At 42.5% G+C, this 17,342-nt stretch overlaps 1 protein-coding gene across 1 annotated transcript; it reads left to right on the top strand.

The window, feature by feature from the left end:
* The first annotated feature begins 749 nt into the window (after positions 1–749).
* Positions 750–17,064, top strand: ABHD10 (abhydrolase domain containing 10, depalmitoylase). Its single transcript, XM_074998762.1, has 5 exons — positions 750–941; positions 11,242–11,425; positions 12,507–12,618; positions 14,326–14,463; positions 16,300–17,064. Exons 1-5 carry the CDS (start codon positions 818–820, stop codon positions 16,639–16,641), a joined length of 900 nt encoding a protein of 299 aa, XP_074854863.1. The 5' UTR covers positions 750–817; the 3' UTR covers positions 16,642–17,064.
* The last annotated feature ends 278 nt before the right edge of the window (positions 17,065–17,342 follow it).

The raw sequence follows: 17,342 nt of genomic DNA, 5'->3' as shown, positions 1-17,342 counted from the left end.
ACCTGACAGCTGCTACTAGCGAATGTTTCCGTACGTACCTTGGGGAGGAGGGAGCAGTGAGTCTCCACATGCAGCTTCTAAACAGCGCCCCCACCATCCCCACTGGCTTAAAACGGACCAATGGGAGTCGTGATGATAGCAGGGGGTAGGGGGGGCAGCGCATGGACATACGAGGCTCACCCTTACCCCGTGCAGAGGCTGCCTGAGCGCCTCGGCGGCGGGGCCTGGTGGGCCGGAGGAAAATGTCTGGTGGTTCGATTCCGGCCGCCGGGCCATGTTACCCAGCCCTGAGCTAGGGGTACACGCGCCAAGCCCCAGAAACTGCAGCCGCAGGGATTCCCAGGGCCGCCTGAGGTCAACATTACCCACCCCTGCGAAGACGGGCAGCTGAATGGCGACAACAGGCGGGGGCGGGGCCTAGGTACAGGATCCCTGGAGCTGATTGGCCCCTGCCCCTCTATGTCTGGGGATCAGTTTCCTCCCTCCCCTGGGGACCAATAGGCCCGCTTACGTGGTTCTCCCTCAACATTCACGCGTGTCCTTCAAGCCCCTCACTTCCGCCCGCGGAGGTGCACATGCGCATTCAGCCCTCTTTCGGCGACGCTGAGGCGCATGCGCACTTTCTGAGCGGCCGGGCAGTTCAACGCCGGCTCAGAGGCCGTTACGCGCGTGACGTAAGGAGGGCGCGCGCTGAGCTAGGAACGCATGCGTCCCACTTCCCTTTCTCACCTACGCGCATGTCCCGTTCTTCCCCGCGCTGCAGAGGGAGGACGAGGGCGGGACATTCATCCCACGCGAGACAGTTCGGGGTCGGGACATGGCGACGGGTGGCGGGGTTTGGGCGCTCTGGCTGCGCGGCCTGACCCTGGACCGGGCCGCGTCTCGTTGCGCGGGGTCTATGCGCGCCCCGCTGCTGCTTCGGTGTCCTGGGCAGCTGCCCGGTAAGCGCGAGGCCTGACCGTTGTCTGCGCCTCGTCCCGTGGGGCGGGGCGGGGCTGCTGCGTGACGTAGGTTCTGCCTTGGGGGTTCTTTGGACATGCACGTGTCAGTGAGTGAGCCCGAGCTGCCCCCAGCCTTAGCCCGCGCAGGGAGCGAGGGCGTGAAGCCCGCCACGGGCTGTATGAGGGGTGAGGCCCCGGCAGATTTTGACTCCAGAACTGGCTGTTACTTGGTGCTGTGGTGTCATTCTCCAGTGATGGCACCGAAGAGGTACTCAGCCCCGCTGCGTCCCTGCCAAAATTTTAATTGCGAAATGGGGAGCCCCGTCTCTGTCTTTCTTGCTTGGTGCTCCCTGCATTCTCTCCCTGTGCAGGTGCCAGTCACCTGTGATACCAGTGTTGTTGAGCCCATCAGTTTTTCCAATGAGTGTTTCTGTTCTCAAGCTATGTCTAGACTGCAGACATTTTCCAGGAGATTGGAGGGCTCTCAGAATAGGTCTGCTGTGTTGGGAGCATTTGGCACCATCCCTGTAAACCTTCTTCCATGAGGAAGAAGGAATGGCCCAACAGAATTTTCCAAAACTTGGTGCTGTGTAGCTGGGCCAAATTTCAGAAAAGCTCTTCTTGACAGGAAAGTGGAAAAAGATACACAAGTTGCAGTGCACAATTTGCACATCTTTTCCTGCCATTTCCCCGTAGTATAGTCGAAGGCTTAAGGTCGTTGTTCCAAGAAGTCTATAGAGTAGTGCTTGGCACATGCTGCCAGATGATCCGGGTTATGGGCTCAGTCACATGCAGTTTCCTGAACTGTGATATCTGTAACGTGGCAATCCTGATTTTGATGCTCTCTGAGTGTGTGTGCATATGTATCTGTACTAATGATTACTGGTGGCCGCTAGGTAGTTTTGAGTGGAGGGGTTGAACAGATTTTAAAGGTTTGTTCCCTGTAACAGTTTGTCACACCACTCAAGCATGCCTTTTACCCTCAGCAGTCCATCCCTACAGCTCACAGAGAGAGGCAACATTAAACAGTTAAGAACTGTAGCAAAAGGCATCTACTTCAGCTCCTTGGGGAGAGGCAACAGAAAATGCAGCAGCTCCCAGCTGTTTGCTGCTGCTCCCCTGATACTAGCTCCCAGTTTGCTGGCTCTAGCAGCTACCCTATGGGGAGAGGAGGCTGAACTTGGCGTGCTCTGAGCTCAGGTACGTGCCCCAGTTCCCGGAAGCTGCGGCCGCATGGACTTGCTCCAGCAAAACATTTAGTATATAGCACAACTTATTTAAGGGAAAGGAGTGTATAAAACAGTGGGGAAGATAGGAAAAATAATGTTGGCCAAAGGAATGCTATCCCATTATCTTGGGGTGGGATAACTAGTACCAGAGTCATTACAGCTTAAAAAAAACACATCTGAGTTCTTAACTGTTTCACTTTTTTCATCTTTATGATGCAATGTCTAGACAAATAATATTGAGCCAATGATTTGTCATAATTTTGAAGCAGGGGCCTTTGAGTTTCTTACCATTGTCCCTAGTGTCTGTGTTACAGCCCCATTTCACTCAATTCCATGTCCAGTAATAGAAGCGGTTAGAACTGCCCAAGATGCTTCTTGCATCAGAAGAAAACCTTTTGCCTTTAGAATTCACCTACTCCTATGGCCTTTATTAGAGTGCACTCTTGAACTTAAAAATGAGTTATGCTTTTGTTTTCACTTGTTTTTCAGTGAACAGGAAGTGAAGATTTGACTTGGAATCACTGTTAAAAAGTTTTCCTTTCCTATTTAGTCTTACGCCTTTTATATTTACCTGGTAACTTGATCATCATCTAACAGCAGCTCAAACTGGTTCTTTTTGCTCAGCTGAAAAGCTTACTGAAATATCTTCTAAAGTATTACTTAGAGGATGCTTTAGCTGCAGTGGAACTCTTGAAAAATATATTTAATCTTAAAATAATTACAGTATTAAGAGACTTCATGGGGAAGACGAGCTTCAGTCTGAGTTTATAGCTGTTTAGCAACAAGTTGCTTTCTCTAAATATAACTGTGACTTCATAATGTTTCCTAAGATAATGGTGCTGTGTACTCTTCTGTGTCTCTAGAAGCTAATTTTGTCTCTATGGCCGTGTATACACTAGCACAAATCTTGGAAATGGCCATGCAAATGGCCATTTTGAAGATTACTAATGAGGCACTGAAATGCATATTCAGCGCCTCATCAGCATGCCACTGGCCACGGCTCTTTGAAATTGCCGCTTTTCGCTGCTGTGCGGCTTGTCCAGATGGGTCCTTTTTGAAAAGACCTCACCAACTTCAAAATCCCTTCATTCTTATCAGCCTAATTTAGAATTAAAATGTGTATTCCTCAACCAACAGAAGAGGTAGACAAGCATCCTCCACAAGGCAAAATTCAGTACATTTACTGCTGTGCAATAACTTCGTTCTCTGATTGAACGTCATTTACAGTAATCCCCTGGTTTGCGTGATTTCAATTTGTGCTTAAATTGCATTGATGCGAGTTAAGCGCAAATGGAAAGCGGTCCAGCCCCCCAGCTCGGGGAAGTTGCACCGCAGCAGCTGTCTGCCCACCTAGCTCCCTCAGGTTTGCTTGTGATGGGAGCTAGGCACCAGCTGGTTCCCCTGTGCTGGTGGGACCCAGGAAACTGACCAGCCATGTGCTGGCCAGTTTCCCACAACCTGCCACTCAGCAGGGGATTTTGAAGTTGGTAGGGTCCTTTTGAAAAGGACTAGCCACGCTGCAGCAAAAAGCAGCAATTTCTAAGAGCCACGGCTGGCGGCATGCTAATGAGATGCTGAATGTGCATTTCAGTGCCTTATTAGTAATCTTCAAAATGGCCATTTGCATGACCATTTTGAAGATTTGTGCTAGTGTGAACGTAGCCTATGTGTCTAATCTGGTAAATATTTCACCAGAAATGAACATTTCATTTTGAGTCAGCAAACTTGCCAACTTACCGAATTTGGCTATGGATAGTCAGTTCGTGGGAGCATACTGTTGTCTTACTGGTACATCTGTGCTTCTTAGCATCTGTAGGGGAAGGGGGTCACTTTGTACCACTTGAGTAGTTATCTCTAATATTCAGCCTGCCTTTTATAATATAGGATTTTAGTTTTTGGAAGGCCCACGTGGCAATTGTGTCTTTTCATTGAACCTTTTCTCAGCTTCATTTTATTAATTTTGAAATTCAATCTAGGGAAATACAGTAGACCCCTGACGTACACAGGGGTTGCGTTCCTTGCAACCCCTGCATAACTCAAATTTCGTGCAAGTTGGGGGAGACGGGAACCAAGCTGCCAGATCCCGTGGGCTTTCAGGGGCTGGTCAGTTTCCTGGCTCCCAGAGTGGCTAGGAGCAGGAAACTGGCCAGCACCTGGCTGGTCAGTTTCTGGGGTCCCACCAGCACAGGGGAACCAGCTGCTGCCTAGTTCCTGTCTCCCCGCAGCTAGCAGGACCTGAGGGAACTGGGTGGGCAGACAGGTGCTGTGGTGCAGCTTCTCCCAGCTGGGGAGCTGGAGCACTTTCCATTTGCACTTAACTTGCATTATGCAAGTTAAACACAAATTGAAATTGCGCAAACCAGGGGATTACTGAAAATTACTTTCAATCAGGGAGTGAAGTTATTGTATAGCAGCAAACGTACTGAATCTTGCCTTGTAGAGGATGCTTGTTTACCTTGACTGTTGGTGGAGGAATACACATTTTAATTCTAAATTAAGCTTCATTATTTGTGTGTTAATACCTATACTTAATTGTTCAATTACTGTTATGTTGGTTAGATGCAATTGATTTTATTTATCTAAGGTTCAGTGAGACAGAATAGTCAGTTAAGCTCATTCTAGATCCAGCAATGGTTCAAGGGTTTGAAATGAAGTACTTAGCTATCACTGCTTAAAACTTAGTTTAATAGTCCCAAGGAGTACAGGATTCTGAATTGTGCTCTTTACTGACTCAGAATGATACAATTACAAAGAATGTGAAAAATGACCAGTATTGAGCATGTTCAATTTATTTGAGGAATCAGAAGAAGGCATGATTCATGAGGTCATAATATATATTGGCTGAAAGAAAACCCCCTGGCTCCAGGAATCTTGCTTGAAAATTACTAATACTAATACAGTAAACTCTTTTATATCCAGCATTCTATCATCTGGAACTCTAAATAACTGACATTTTAACCATAAGTAAATTTTAGTTACGTTTTCCGTAAATAGGATATAGTGTAAGTAAATACAAATAACTACAGCAAATATAGTATGTTTACAATGTACAGTACTACTGTTATTGGTAAATATAGTACTCTGCATACAGTTTTCTTTGTTTCTTAATATCTAATTTTGTTTTTCTTTAGTGTTATATATTACTAGGCGTATCTCTCTATTATCCAGAATATTTGACTATCCGGCAACCTCCTGGTCCCGGGGCTGCCAGATATGAAAGAATTTACTGTAGTGCCAAATTGGGTTTCTGATCTCTTGGATTCTAAGCAAGGCCTAAAAGAAAAGGGGGAAGAAATAATGTGGACAGATATTGTATCGGTAATGTAAATGCCCTAGATAGGCAACTGTTACATTAGTATTTGCATAATAACTAGATTATGGCTCCAGCGATGATATTAAATGATTCAGTAGTTACAGGGGGTTTTGGAACTGAAGTAACTTCGTCCAGAGGAGACTTATGAAAGCGAGCTGGCGTAAGAAGATCTTTACTGAATCTCTGGTGGTAGAGAAGAGACTGTGTAGAGTTTCCTTAGGTCTCCTTTGCTAATAACATTTAGCAAGATAAAATTAAAAATAGTGAAACAGTAACTCCGAATCCCAGTTATCAGAATAAACTCCTATTGCTGATCAAACTATGCAAGATGCTGTCATATTTCTAGCAACATCTAAAAGCTGCTTTTGCCAAATTAATCATTTGATGATTGAGGCATAAATCAGAGGACCAGGATAACTGAAGGTAATGCCCAAACAGCAATGCTGCTTAAAGAATTTTCTAAAATTTCTCAGGATTTTGTAAAGCAGGGTGAATAGATTTTTTTTTTTTTTTTTTTTTTTTTTTTTTTTTTTAATCAAAGCAGGTTAAATCATGGATCTTAATTATGCTTTGTCCGCAAGCAGGAAACCGTGATTTTTTAAGTCACTGATTTTATTCCTACTTGAATCTCTTGTTTGGCACACTTTCTTCTGGCAACATCCCTTGTCTGGCAGGACCACAGACATTGCTGGATCCGAGAGCACCTGGAGAGAGAGCTCCAGCTGTGCAACTTCAGCAGGTGTAGTCTGGCAAATTGATTGCTGTAGTGTCCTCATGGATTTTTGGCTCATTGATGATAATCAGAAGGCTGCTTGTGCATGTGTTTGAGTGGGCCCAGTAATCGCAGGAGACCCCATGAGGTTCCCCAAAGACTACAGACCAGATAAGGATCAAAGGCGCCCGGCCAGGGTTTATTGCCAAGCAGCGTACAAATAACAGTTGTCAAGGATACTTTACTGAGCCACTGCACAGATGTGCCTACAGCAATGGATTGACTCAGTCAATGGGAATTCAGCTGCCGCCATAGGTCAGACAAAGATGGTCCCCGTCCCCCCCACCCTCAAGACGTTACATTGTATATGGGTACAAACAAAGCACACCTCAATGCTGACTAGTAACAGAGAGGAAGCCGTGCTGGTCTGTACACTATCAAAACAAAAAGCAGTCAAATAGCACTTTAAAAACTAGCAAAATAGTTTATTAGGTGAGCTTTCATGGGACAGACCCACTTCTTCAGACCATAGTCAGACCAGAACAGACTCAATATTTAAGGCACAGAGAACCAAAAACAGTAAGCAAGGAGGACAAATCAGAAAAAGATAATCAAGCTGAGCAAATCAGAGAGTGGAGGGGTGGCGGGGAGGTCAAGAATTAGATTAAGCCAAGTATACAGACGAGCCCCTATAGTGACTCAAAGTTCCTGTCCCGGTTTAAACCATGTGTTAATGTGCCAAATTTGAATATAAAAGCCAGCTTGGCTGCTTCCCTTTGAAGAACGGTGCGAAAATTAATGACCTAAAGGTATGTGTATTACTGAAAAAGAATTTTTGCACCGTTCTTCAAAGGGAAGCAGCCGAGCTGGCTTTTTTATTCAAATTTGGCACATCAATACATGGTTTAAACCGGGACAGGAACTTTGAGTCACTATAGGGGCTCGTCTGTATACTTGGCTTAATCTAATTCTTGACCTCCCCCCCATCCCTCCACTCTCTGATTTGCTCAGCTTGATTATCTTTTTCTGATTTGTCCTCCTTGCTTACTGTTTTTGGTTCTCTGTGCCTTAAATATTGAGTCTGTTCTGGTCTGGCTATGGTCTGAAGAAGTGGGTCTGTCCCACGAAAACTCACCTAATAAACTATTTTGCTAGTTTTTAAAGTGCTACTTGACTGCTTTTTGTCTCAATGCTGATGTATCAGGTTGCCACCCTCTGACGCTACTTAAATAACATACATCATCCTGTACCTCATGGTTTGGTTAGATCATCTTATTCATCATGCTGTTATTTTAGACCCTTTCCTGAACCTGTGTCTGTATCTGTGAGGAGTAGGTACCTAGGTCTTTTTAATGAGCTGGTGGTACCATGTGACTTCAGCATGTACCAATTATTGTTCTGTGCCTGAGCTGATTACCAATTAGTGTTTTGTGCTCCCAGTCCTGTTTGAGCCAAGGTCTGTTAGCAGAGGCCTGCCTCTTGCTCACAGGTTAGTTTTGCTTTTAGACATGTTTTGTCCACTGTTGCTAGGCTTTAGACCTCAAACCAGGCCTGTGCTATATGGACTTAGGCCTGCGTCTTACTACAGCAGGGAGCCCTGCTGGCAGCTTATCTGGGGAGCCCCAGGGACAGCCCTAGGTCGGGGAGACCCACTTCAGGGAGCCCAGCATGGGTCAGGGAAGCTCCACAGCCTGCACTGGAGAGCCCAACTGGGGCACGGATACCTCGGGCAGCCCTGCAGTAGCAGGGAGCCCAGCAGATTGTGCAAGCCTACCAGTAGCCCTGCAGCTGGGAATTCTGCAGGGAGCCTTGGCCCAGTTGTAAGGGGGCTGGAGCATAGCGCACCTGCCCCCCCCGCAGCTGGCAATATCCATGAGGGGAGCACAGCCAGTAGGCTCCTTGCCCAGGCATGCAGGAGGCCAGATCTCTAGTCCAGCGAATCCCCCTCATTTGGGAGAACTCAGGTCCCAAGGGTGTCAAACGAGGGAGGTAAAGCCTGTATTGTTTCATGGTTGTATGTTATATTTTCATATACAAAGGTTGATTTTTTTCCACCATTGATTGATAATCTTTAAAATATATTGATGTGCAACTAAACGTAGCCGTTATACTAAACTTGATATCTTTTTGCTGACCCTATAGACATGCTAGCTGTGTGTGTTCATTTAAGCCATTATATAGGGCTTCTTATGTTAGAAAATTAACAATGAATTTCTTTTTTTACTAAATGAGTAATTTTGACTTATACCTATCTCATAGAACTGTAAGGGACCTTGAGAGGTCATTGAGTCTAGTCCCTTGCCCTCACGGCAAAGACCCGTCACCCTCCTTTACGGATTTTTTTTTTAAATCTAATTACCCCAGATCTCTAAATGGCCCCCTCACAGATTGAACTCACAACCTGGGGTTTAACAAGCCAATGCTCACACCACCGGATAAGAGAAAAGTTTCTTGCAAAGTAGCAAAACATGCTTGTGTTAAAACTAATATATTTACTAGGCAAATCAAGCATTTTGGACTTGATGCATTGAACTTACTGCTTCAGGTCGCCATGTCTTTCAGGATTTTAGAATTAATAAAAGAATATCTACAATTAGTTTTTATACATATATTGAAAGAGAAAAACAAGCTTTGCTGTTTTTTCAACCCCCAGTGGATTTTTTTGTTAAACACTGAAGGAAATAGTCATTGAACTGAACAGCAGTAAACTCTGTTTTAATCCATATTCAAATAACCGGACTTCTCCATTATTCGGCATTCAGTCCTTTGTGTGTGCGGCCAGTGGCTCTTCTGCTCTCCCACCCATTGCCCACTGCCCAAAGTGGCTCCCCATGCAACATGGCCATGCGTGAGCCACCCAGAGCAGCGCCCCACTCACAGTGGCTCCCCGCATGGCTATGCGAGAGCTGCCCAGAGAGACTCGCAGTGATGTACAAGGCTCCCAGAGCAGCTCCCTGCATGGTGCAGCCATGCACAAGCTGCCTAAAGTGGCTCCCCTCCCCACTCTGAGCAGCTCACAGCACAGCGATGCACAGACTGTCCAAAACGTCTCCCAGCACAGCCACGTACGAGCCGCCCAGAGCAGTTCCCTGTGCCGTGCAGCCATGCGCAAGTGGCCTAGAGTAGTACCTCACCCAGGGTATATTGGAACCTCCCGCATATCCAGTCTATTGGAATGTCAGGCAACCTCCCAGTCCCAGGGCTGACGGATATGAGAGAGTTTACTGTAATTGAATATGTTGGAAAAAAAAGAACATAGTGTTTCTGTGCTTGTCAAAAGAGGCTACTGATGTTAATATCTGCCTTAGCCATTCAACAAACTCTGGTTTCAGGTGCTTATCCAGTGACTTCACTAGTTTAGTGGTTTGGCCTTTTTTAAAACTTCAGCCCTAAACATGTGGTGCTTAAAACTATTTTTTGTATTTAATTGGATTGAAGTTTTTAAAAGTTTAGGCCTTAATATAGGTTACCAATTGTATATTTAATTTTATGTAACTTTCTTTTTAGAAAGTTAATTTGTTTAATTTAAACTACAATAATTTGTTAAATTGATAGTTATCACGCTGATTCTGTGCTTCCTTTTATGAAGATGTTTTTGGATATGAATGTGTAGCTAAATATGCTTTATACAAAATAGGGGATGTGACCTATCCTTGGAGAGCTTGTAATCCCCTAAACGTGATAGTGTATTAGTCTGCATGTGTCATTTTGGATATGAAGTTAGAATTATGGCGTATAAGACTATTTATGTATTGAGATGGGCTGGTGAAGCCCACTAGCAATATTCAAGGCACTTAATGGCTTGGTGCTCAAGACACTGAATTACAAATAGTTTTGTTTTGCTTGTTAGCTTGGGTTATGGTTGGACCTACAAAGACACATGACCATGTTTTGGAGTAAGGGCATTTCAAACTTGCCTGGGTACTTCGAAGTGCCCGCGGCTACTCTGTTTGCTACCACTTCGAAGTTAGCAACTTCGAAGTTTGCGTGACAAGAATTATGCTAATGAGGTGCTGCATATGCAGCTCGGCAGCTCATTGTTATTCACTGATCTGGCTCATTTACATGTCCTCTTCAAAGGAGGCAGCTAGTGTAAATGAGCCCTTAGAGTATTAGGCTTAGCTGGAGTGCTTTTGTTTTATTTTAGCTTAGTGACTTGCTTTGATCCATTTTTTATCACTTTTCAGCCCCTTAAATTCTTCTGTAATCACTTTTGTTTATTCTTTATTACTTGTTCATTATCAAACCCAAGCTAAACTCTGATGGTTAAAGCAGGTAAACATCTTTATGAGATCACTCTGTATAAACTTTACACACAGTGAGATGAATTTACATGGGATTGTGGTCCCATTGGGTCTGGTGTACCTAAGTGTTGCATTAAATCCCTGTGACTGAGCCTTCCGAGAACTGAGCTGTTTCCATTGTCTGAAAAATAACTAGCCATAGTCTCCATACTAAGCTGTATTACTGAAATGATGTGATATTACTAAAGCTTGACAAGCCTGTTATTTATTGAATTTCCGTTGGGCTGGTGGAGTACAGTAATAGTGGAAATATCCAAAGCTTATCTGGACAGGAGATGGACTGGGTTTCTACTCCTCTGTGGAGGATTGATGCTGTACTTACTGTACCCTGTAAATAAAAACTTCTCTTAAGATGAACATGGAAAAGCATACTACTTTGGAATAGTAGAGAGGCAAATAATAAGGAAACACAAATAACTTTAAACTAACTAGACAAGTGAAGATATTGAGGAAATATGAAATTTATAACAAGATAAGGTTCAGTAACACTGAGTTGTGTGCAAACCCTTTAACAACTGGCAAGGGTCATTCATCCATATTTCTGATTACAGTATGAATACATTGGTATTGTGTGAGTTGAATATCATTTTCATTTTCTCACCCAGATAACTTAGTGATCTTGCAAGGTTTGTAATCATCACAGTAGATAGTATTGCATCTAATTGGCAAACTGTGTTGGAAGTGCATATTTCGTTAAACTTCAATGTTTTGCTTCAAGATAAATTGTCTTTTTTTTCTTAAGTTTGCAGGCAAAAGTCATCAGTCAGTTTCCTTAGTCGACCTGATCGTCCAAGTCTAGCTTATAATAAAATAAAAGGCAAGAACCCAGGAGTTGTGTTCCTCCCAGGCTTTAATTCAGATATGAATGGGCAGAAAGCAGTTGCACTTGAGGAGTTCTGCAAATCACTTGGTCATGCTTTTGTAAGGTACAGTCAAGAATATTGTTTAGAGAAACCAGCATGAATTATGGCAAACTGGAATGAGAAATTATGTGAAAATACCTCTAAGATGCTGAAAATTCCTCCCTTGCTTTAGCCTATTAGGTTTTGACACCTGGTTGAAAGTGAGCAATATAAGGGAAAATGTCAGCCTCTTGTGATGGTGTCAGTGCCAATGTATATTTGCAATATGTCCTTTTTTTATGCAGAGGTTATTTAAATCAGTAAAATGATTTTTTTCCCCCAAGATTCTTGCAGAACTCATTGAAATAGTAATTTTCTCTGTTCTCACCTGAGTGGTATGCTGCATAAAATAGTATGATTGTCAGCATATAAATGAAATCTTCAGAATTGGAAATAATCACTTACATTGTGATTAATATGTATAAGTTAAAAAGTTAATGCATGCTTAAACTCCAATAAACTCCAACATCAAAAGGCACTGTGTTTGTGGTCTCCTGTGTGGAGTCCCTGGCTTTGGGTCTTAGGACAGAGCTCTTATTTTAGCTCTCTTAGAGAACGCTGTTTATTTCAACTGCTAAATCTTACGAAAATTGGTTAGTGTCTGTTGGTCAGGTGTCTTGCATGGGTTTAGCAGAATATATCCGTACCCAGTGAAATTGACTGCATACTACAGACAAAACAAAGTTTTAAGGTAGAGAATTAATAACGATGAACAGTCTCAGTATTTGACAACACATTATAGTGTATGAAGGAGACTGACTTTAAAATCTAAAAATGAAAAAATCAAGTACATCTTTGACTTGTTCTTCAAGAACAGTTCTGCCCATATGTCTGTGTTAAATCTGGATCTTCAAATTTAAAGAGCTGCACTGCATCTGCTAGTTCTCATGCTTCCAGATCCTTAAGAATATGCTCTAACATCAGAGAAAATTACTCCTTTAACTGAAATTTTTGCAAACCTTCATGATTGAGATTCGTTATCTATTACATTTGTTTAATTCTGATTAATGGTCAGATGTATTGTTCCTGTTCTGCGTAGGTATTGTCTGGTGCAGCTTTTGCTCTAAGTATTATTAAATTTTTATCTTGACTGTTTAACTTGCAGATTTGATTACACAGGATGTGGAAGTTCAGGTGGTAATCTTCAAGAGTGTACAGTTGGAAAGTGGCGGATGGATGTTTTGTCTGTACTGGATGAACTCACAGATGGACCACAGGTTTTATATTTATTTTTATACATAGCATAAACTGGTCTCCCAAGTTAAAAAATATATATAGCCAGAAATGCTGTTTAACAGTCTTTATGAATGATCTTGTAAAAAAAAAGAAGAAGAAAAGAAAAGAATTAACTTTTACTAATTTCCAATTTAAGGTGTTTCAAATGGGAAAAAAAACATATCAGTCACTAAGGCTATGTCTACACTAGCCCAAATCTTCGAAATGGCCATGCAAATGGCCATTTTGAAGATTATTAATGAGGCACTGGAATGCATATTCAGTGCCTCATTAGCGTGCCGCTGGCCGCGGCTCTTTCAAATTGCTGTTTTTCATTGCCGCGCAGCTCGTCCATGCAGAGGTCCTTTTCGAAATGTCCTGTCTGCTGACAGGAATAAGGGGATTTCACAGCTCCTATCTGCTGTTAGGAATAAGGGGATTTCGAAGTTCCCAGGGTCCTTTCGAAAAGGACCCCTGTTTGGATGAGCTGTGCAGCAGCAATTTCAAAGATCCGCGGACAGCGGCATGTTAATGAGGCGCTGAATATACATTTCAGCACCTCATTAGTAATGCGTGGCCACTTTGAAGATCTGGGCGAGTGTAGACATGGCCTAAGTATCTTATTACAGGAATGGAGGTGCTGACCAACAAGCTAATAGCAATGGATATAGCATTGTAGAACAGCACTCAATGGAAAATGAAGTAGGTTAGCTAATGAACAACTTAAAGAGAAACCATTTTAGTTCAAAACAGAACAAAGTTAAGAAGTCAGTGTTAAACTGTCCATTGCGTAGATACCTTCATGATAGATGCTTTTAAATACTGCTAACAGCTCAGTTTAAATTAATGAGGGAGATTTAATAAGTAATTACGTCAAATGTTTCTTTGACTATTAGAACTATTATAATGTGTTAAAATTTTGTATTAGTTGGTTGTGCTGATAATGTCTGATATTTATTAATGAGTCTTTACTAAGGCTATTCTAAAAAAAGAAATATCAAATGTTAAAGGACTTTCACAGCTGGAAAGATACAAGTGTGTGATGCTCAACTACATTTCAGTTCTCAATTTGTTTTTACAGTGGGTTAGTCTGAGAAAGCAATAATCTGCTTCACCAAACAAAAAATAATAGACTTTGTGGTGCTTACTTAGGCCGTTTCTTTGGAAGTGGTATGCTAATACACGGCGCAAAAGATGCTAATGAGGTGTGGATGCAAATTCCCCACATCTCATTAGCATAACATCACGTGATTTGGAGTCTGGAAGACCGTTTTTCCAGACACCGAAGCGCGGCCCTCGGGGGGCTTCCGGAAGGAAGTCCTTCTTCCCTTTTGGGAAGAAGGGGCCTCCGGAAGAATGACTTCCTTCTGGACAACCCCCCCTGGGGCTGCGCTTCTACACGGCGTTTTGGAGTCTGGAAGAACGATGTTATGCTAGTGAGGTGCAGTTAATTTTCATCCACACCTCATTAGCATCTTTCGCTCCGTGTATTAGCATACCACTTCTGAAGGCAGTGGCCTGTGTAGAAAAGGCCTTACGGAAAATGCCCAATGGGGATGACAGCAGTTTTGTCTGTAAAAGGACAGAAGGAGTATTATGCCCTAAGTTTAAGTTGTTAAACAAAGTTGAAAATATTTTTTAAAGTAATCTATTTCAGATGGAAAAATAATCTTATATGTCGTCTCCCCTCCCCCCCGGTCCAATTTAAGATTCTAGTAGGATCCAGCTTGGGTGGATGGCTGATGCTTCATGCAGCAATAGCGCGTCCAGAAAAGGTGGCTGCTCTAGTTGGAGTAGCTGCAGCTGCAGACTATCTTGTAACGACTTTTAAACAACTTCCCCTTGAGGTAAATGCTAACTGTATTTAATGGTCTTTTTCCAAATTTTGTAATCTTATTATGTGAAATCTGTTTCATTAAAATTATTCATTTTGTCTTTGTAGTTAAATGAGCTCTAAGAGTTGATGTTGAATTAACAGCATGCAAAATATTGAAATTTTGGATTGAAATAGTCAGAATTAGCTAAAATGAACACATCACTAATACCCTATGCAGGAGCCTTATTGCGGACCAGGGATTCATTGTGCTAGGCACAGAACAAACATAAAACAAAATATGGTCCATACCCCAGACAACTTAATTGCTAAATTTAAGAATGATACATACAGAAGGGAAGAATACAAAGAGTCGTTATGGTTAGCATAAGAGGCAATGTTCTCATCACACCAGCAATCTGTCAGGATTTTGCAGGAGTCATGGCAAAGAAGAGGTCTGAGGAGAGTTCATGAAGGTAGTTAGCTTGGCACTTCTTACTGGGAGCATCTCCCATATATGAGGAACAGTATGGGAGAAGATGCTGGTTTGAAAATAGTAACGGGTGACCCATTGCAGCTGGTAATACAGACTGATCAGAGACAGGAACTGACACTGATAGTGAGTGAAAGATAATAAGTAGGTTGGAGGTAAGCCGTGAAGGACACTGAAAATGGAGACAACTTATATTTGATATGCTAGCGAAAATAGAACTGGAAGAGGTGGGTATGGGAAAAGTGGGCTGATGGGGTCAAAACAGCAGGCTAGGAAAATATTTAAAGAGGCACTCTGAGTTGATACAAATGGGGCAAAATGGCATTTGTCAAAGCCAAACAGAGATGCTGCAATAATTGAGATGTGACATGAGTAGGACTTGTGTAAGTCTTAACAGTCTGGATTAATAAGAAGGTTATCCTTTAAAGATGTTCTATGGACAGAAGAATGAAGAGTTTGCCTATGGACTATATAATTTGCATCATACTAGATTTGGACCACAAGTTTGACACAGTAATGAGTGAAGTGTTCTGAGTGCAGAACTCTGGTGGAGTTTTTTTGCCAGCAATACCTTTTAATATAACCTGATCTTAAGGTGGGCTTATCATGGGTGAGGAAGTGCAAGTTTGTTTTGATGGCCTTCCTAAGTGCCTCTCCTTTTTTGAAATTTTAATTCATGCACACTCAAAGAATTTCCACAGGAGGGAAGGAAAGCATCAAATAGACTCCTTCACCCTGCCACCAGTTGTTCCCATGCTCCTCTCCCTCCCCTCCCCTCACTTCATCCTTGTTGAGTTCTTTGTGAATTCAGAAGAAATGCAGCCTTGAGCCTCTGAAAACTTGCAGGGGGTGGGGAATTGGGGAAAAAGAGTAGTGTTTCCATTTCTTCCTTTCTGTGGACTTCCTGAGATGTGATGGTAGAAGGAGCTTGGGGAAGCCTTCGGAGGGAAAAATTCCTATTCTGCATGAGTCTTTCACTCAACTGACAATTAGCAAACACTTTGGAGCCTTGGATGACTTCACAAGGACTTAAGTCAGTTGTGGCTTGTTGGGGGCTGATGATTCTCTAGCTTGGTCATGACAGGCCTGTTTTGTGAGAAGCATGAATAGCTGCAGTTTGTGAGAGAGATACAGGTCAGTTTCTAAGGCTCACTGTAGAGGTTTCCCTCCTGAGGATGTCAAGGGAGTTGCAGAGGGGGAGTTACAGGAACGGGTCAAATATAGCCTCTTCCTTCTTCTGACCTCAACCGATAAGGGTGTAAGAGTTGGGTATTTTTGTTCTTAGTAATGTAAAAACAGAGCTCAGGAATCTGGATGCTTTTGTTTAATAAGAGTATATCACCTTTGTCTGCAATATTTTTCCTTCTCTTTAAACAGGTCCAAAAAGAAGTAGAACAAAAAGGCGAATGGAAGCTGCCAACAAAACACAGCGAGGAAGGGTTTTATCGTTTGTCTTACGATTTCATTAAAGAGGCTGAAAACCACTGTCTCTTGAACAGTCCTATTCCAATAACTTGCCCTGTAAAACTTATCCATGGCATGAAGGATGAAGATGTCCCATGGCAGATATCTATGGGAATTGCAGATCGTGTTCTCAGTACAGATGTGGATGTTATCCTCCGCAAAGTTGGTCAGCACCGAATGAATGAGAAGGATGACATGAAACTTCTTGTATACACAGTTGATGATTTAATTGACAAGCTGACAAGCCTAGTATGAGTTTCATGTTTGCACTGATGCATGAGCTCAACACTCAGCTCTCTTCTGTGATAAACCAAAATCTCATTTTGGATGGCAGTGGGACAGTGTTGACTTCAAAGGGTGAACAGGTCACAAAAGAGGGGACCTGGAGCTTTAACTTCTGTTTCTTTACTTCTGTTTTGTAAATAAAGGTGTTTCCTTAATGCTACATTTGCACAAATGGTAGAAAATGTGAAGAAAATGCTGCTGTATTGGAAAACTTCCCCCACCTTGATTTCCCATGACTTTTTTCCATAAGTTTCCTATACTATTTTGTACTGAAACATGTTTACCTTTCTTATATTTGTGCCAAGAGTTAATTTTTGCTACTATTTGAACTGTATTATACAGCTTCATTTTTTAATTCCTTTTGACACCCTAAAATAAATATTGTGCTTTATGCTTTAAGACTATTCCATTTCTGAGCTCTGAAGTATATATAGGAACATTCTGATCCCAAATATGACCCGCAATGTTGCGTAATACTAATACTCATAGAAATAGAATGGGGGAGCATAATAAAGTTGGTGTCAAATATAAAATAGGCTTCTCTCATTGATATTAAGCCATAAACCAGCTGCACAGTATCTGTGTCCTTTGTGCCTAGTATAGTGAACATTTCATTTTTTTTTTTTGAGTTCCTCAGCACAGTTAAAAGGTGTCAGTTCTACAAATGTCTT

Source organism: Carettochelys insculpta, chromosome 1 (assembly GCF_033958435.1).
Source record: "Carettochelys insculpta isolate YL-2023 chromosome 1, ASM3395843v1, whole genome shotgun sequence".
Classification (NCBI taxonomy): domain Eukaryota; kingdom Metazoa; phylum Chordata; order Testudines; family Carettochelyidae; genus Carettochelys; species Carettochelys insculpta.
Note: the sequence above shows the minus strand (reverse complement) of the source record. Positions and strands in the feature narration are given on the sequence as shown.